A 4,431-nucleotide genomic window follows, 5' to 3' on the forward strand; every position below is an offset into this window, starting at 1 on the left:
AAAACCCAAATTTTTTTTTTTTTTTTTTTTTCTTTTTTTTTAACTCTAGGTTTACTGTGTTTCTGTTTATTTTCAATAATCCCTGCTGTTTTTTTATGGAAGGATATTCCAGACTATTTTCAAAAGGAATTGCTAATTGTATTTTCAGTTGCGTTTTCCATATGTGGACGCATAAATTGTGACATAATCCAAATCCAACTGCAATTATTCAGACCAATGTGAAAATCAACCTGTGTATTTTGAGTTGTAAATGTGAACTGGTGGATCGACAAGAAGATATGTATATGTTATATATGTATATGAATGTTATTTAATTAATATAATAATTTATTGAAAATAATTGTTTACATTAATATAATATCCAATACTTTTGACTCATCCATTTTCTTAAAAATGGTTTAAAGGCTGAAATGTGAATTTTATCATTTTATAAAACTTAGTTTTTGTGAAAACCTGTATCTGAACTGTAAATCATGTTTTTTACAGTCATTTTACATGTTACCATAGACATTGCCCTATCCCGCTCATATGGTATTAATTTTTTGTGCAGGTCTTAAAAAGTCTTAAATTTGAGCGTACAAATCCTGCAGATATCCTGGTATATTGATTTTGGTATAATTTTGGTTATTCATGTAGCCTTGGGGTAAATAAGGTTAATGTTTATTTCTACATTTACTAATACACATTGTGTAACATTTAAAATTACTGTACAGTAAATAAATGAGAAAAATGAAAGAAGATTTCAAATAAGAGGAGTGAAGGCAATACTAAGTCATGTTAATCTCTCTTCACCATCATTTACTCAGGCTCTATGCGGCTGCACCATCAGCGCTCCCACCTTGGACGGTAGAACTGTCACAGTGACATCACGTGATGTCATCAAACCCGGTATGAAGAAGAGGATAGTGGGAGAAGGACTGCCACTGTCCAAATATCCTGAAAAGAGAGGAGACATGGTGCTGGAGTTCTCAGTCAAATTTCCGGACAAGTTGGGACCGAGTACTCGTGAAGCTCTGGTTCAGATCCTACCACCTTGATCTTTGCAGCCACTCGAGGACAGACTCTCAACATACAGATCCTATGATTGTGCCCTTCTGATTTCCTAGATATTATTGCACCTGAAAGTATCAGTGGTAAATGTACAAACAAGTCAAGCTCAGAGAAACACAATAGAGCTCCAATACATTATTTATATCCCCTTACTTGTATTGCAATGCACTTTTACAAAACACTGTGAAACATTTCAGAAGTAATATATTGACTTTCACACATAGTTTTACAGTACCTCAAAGTAAACACTCCGTCATCCTCCTCTTTACTTCTTCAGGTTTCTTTCCCCTTGAATCTGTTTATATTTTCTTTTATTAAAATTTTATTCCAATTTTAGTCGCTGAGCAGTCAAAATGTTACTTAACAGAAACCATCACTTCTGAACATTAGGGTTTTATATGTTTCTGAAGATCTCAAATAGTAATTGTAGAAGTGTGTGATTGTGGGTGTGTGAAATCCCAATGAAAGGCCTGCTTTGCATAGAGTGAGCCCAAGAAATTCACAAGGGCTCATGAGCATTATCACAGAGTTTCCAGAGCATGTTAAAGTGTGGTCACATTTACCATTGCTTGATAATATTTCACAGGGCAAATATAATCCTTAATTAGACTGGCAGAACAGCTGATTCGGTGGTTGCCTAACAACATAAACCCACAGCCCACTGCTCTTTTCAGAATTACAAAAAGTAAGCAAAAAAAAGTGCAGTGTGCCTCAGGTTTTAAAACCTGAAAACCGTGTTCTGTCTGATCGGGGTCTTATGTATGAGAAACAAGTGTGCAGCCATCTTTAGAATTTTGTCAAACCAGTGTTTTTTTTTTTTTATAATCATGACAGTACATTAAAATAATATTAAAAATAACTTTTTGCAATATCAAGCAGTATAACAAGCAGTTTTGTTGCTAAAAATGACTGGAAGAGAATGACACCGGAAGCCTCGCACATTCAAGTTACAAATGGCTGCGTCAGCTCGTACGTTGATCGCAAGTTTAGTGTGAGGGTGAATATTCCCCACGCAGATTTTCAAACAAAGCATCTTTCTTGTGCTCAACGCGGTGAATTTCTGTGACCACCAATAGTGTTGCCAGATTGGATGGACAATTTCCAGCCCAAAAGCTCACCAAAACCCGCCCACTCACAGAAAAACCATCCAAAACGTTAACTGTCAAAATTATGTGATGGAATGTTATTGCCATGTCAATCAAGGTGTTGATAAGGTCCAACTCCTTATAACAAAATAATATAAAAATAGATCCATCTCACAGAAAAAAAAAAGATAATATCAGGGCAAATACATTAAAGAGAATTACCAAATATGAAGTGAAGTGTAGCCAAGTATGGTGTCCCATACTCAGAATTTGTGCTCTGCATTTAACCCATCCTTGTGCACACACACACACTGTGAACACACACCTGGAGCAGTGGGAAGCCATTTTTGCTGCGGCGCCCAGGGAGCAGTTGGGGGTTTGGTGCCTTGCTCCAGGGTCTCATCTCAGTCGTGGTATTGAGGGTGGAGGAGAGCATCCCTGCCTGTACAGAGACTCAAACCCCGCAACCTTTGGGTTACAAGTCTGATTTCTAACCATTAGGCCATGACTGTCCCTATGACTAAAATATGCATGCAGACACTATGTCAAAACAGCAATCAAGAAATTAACCGATAACCTCAAAGTCAACAGTCAGATTAAGCCAATTTAAATTCAAAAAGTGCCCAATATAAGTGAGCGGCATGAGCAAATCAATGGGCAATGTCAATCATTGATACATACTGTACGATAAGCCGACCATAACAGATGAACAACAACAGTAATGCGCTTACCTTCGTGTCACACTTTCCCTTCAAACAGAACTAGAGGAAGTCTTTCGTTTAGTACATATTGTAGACCGTAATGCAGACTTGGCACAGTCCCATATTCAGTTTTGATTTGGATTAAATTATTCAACTGTGCTCTGATTTCAGAGTTACAATGATATTAAAACCTTCATGTCATCTTCCTCCACAGGTGTAATTCACACTTAAGAGTTGAGTCACTCTCCCACTCTTTATCATTTAACTTATATTTAGGCCACTCTGGCATTGTGGGATCACTTGAATATCCAGCTATACATTCAAAATCTGATCCCTTATCGTGTTAAAACCCAATAACTCCTGAATCATCACATCTGACTGCTGATCCCTAGTGATTGGCCAAAATTGAGGCAGGCAACATCAGCCCAATCTGCAGTGGGCGTGTGAGCTTAAGTATAGTCATGATGACTGATAGGATGCAGTACATGCACACTTGGGTTTTGTTTGTTAACCAATTAGCCTATACTATTTAGATGTTTGAAAACCGCCAAACTGACCCCAAACCAGCCCAAATTATTTCCAAACCAATTTTTACCCCGTACAATCACATTCAAAACCACCTAATTGGGCGGGAACCCTGGCAACACTGACCTTGAACCCATGGCAGAATCTGTGAGGAAATCCTTTGCACTCCAGTGGAATTCCCAAACGCATAGATTCTTGTTGGATATCGACTGTGAAAATTCGCTGAACAATGGTAAATGTGACCGCACATTTACATTGCATACACCACTCGCTTTCTCCTGCTAGGAGTGATCCATGAAGGGTTACTGTGATCACCATGTCACCACTGTGTCTTTGAGCACATAACTGCTCCATTCAAAGCTAGTTATTTGTTGTGGCCGAGTACATTTCAGGTATAAAAATGCCTAAATGTAGCTTTAATGAACTATTAATGGGTGATATTTTGGAAAGCATAAATAGTGTGTAATTGCGTTGCATCGCGCCGCGTAAACATAAAACAATGTCTGCATTTGTGATCGGAAAAATGACAAACAAGAAGTGCTACTCTACACTGCTCAGAACTCGCGTTTGAATCGTCAGTGGCAAATTCTTTAAATATTAAAAAAAAAAAGAACAGTCTGTGAGTCAGAACAGCCGGCATTGTAGTCTACTCTACCAGGATCAGGAAACAGTCCTCCATAAAATGTGCTGCACACATCTGAATATTTGGGTTGAACTGTTCTGGAACAGTGTTGTAAATACAACTTAACCACTGATTTCTAGTCGTGTCCTCTTTTGGAAGGCCAAACAAAGTAGTTTCGCTTTCACAACGAAACACACGGCGGGCTAGAGTGAGCGGAGGCCAGAGGCCTAGAGTGAGCGGCGGGTGGCGGGTTAGAGTGAGCAGAGGCCAGCTTGAGTGAGCAGCGGCGGGCGGGCTTGAGAGCGGTGCAGCTGGCAGATTCGACGAAGGAGTGTCCGGCGGGCTTGCGACAACCACATGTGATGACCCCGGGCTGGACTCCGCTTCGTCCACGGTGAAAGCCGATCCGGCGATCCACAGCGCAAAGTTGATGTATTTCCTCAGCAAC

General features: G+C 39.4%; 1 protein-coding gene across 1 annotated transcript in view; it reads left to right on the forward strand.

Annotated features, from left to right (window-relative positions):
• Positions 1 to 1,739, forward strand: part of LOC107599305 (dnaJ homolog subfamily B member 1-like) — a 7,563-nt gene extending 5,824 nt beyond the window's left edge. The window contains exon 3 of the mRNA XM_016290856.1: positions 807 to 1,739. Within this exon, the coding sequence (XP_016146342.1) occupies positions 807 to 1,037 (231 nt within the window). The 3' untranslated portion in view covers positions 1,038 to 1,739. The remainder of the gene's footprint in view (positions 1 to 806) is intronic.
• The last annotated feature ends 2,692 nt before the right edge of the window (positions 1,740 to 4,431 follow it).

Source organism: Sinocyclocheilus grahami, unplaced genomic scaffold (assembly GCF_001515645.1).
Source record: "Sinocyclocheilus grahami isolate Dianchi unplaced genomic scaffold, SAMN03320097.WGS_v1.1 scaffold264.1, whole genome shotgun sequence".
In the NCBI taxonomy this organism is placed as follows: Eukaryota; Metazoa; Chordata; class Actinopteri; order Cypriniformes; family Cyprinidae; genus Sinocyclocheilus; species Sinocyclocheilus grahami.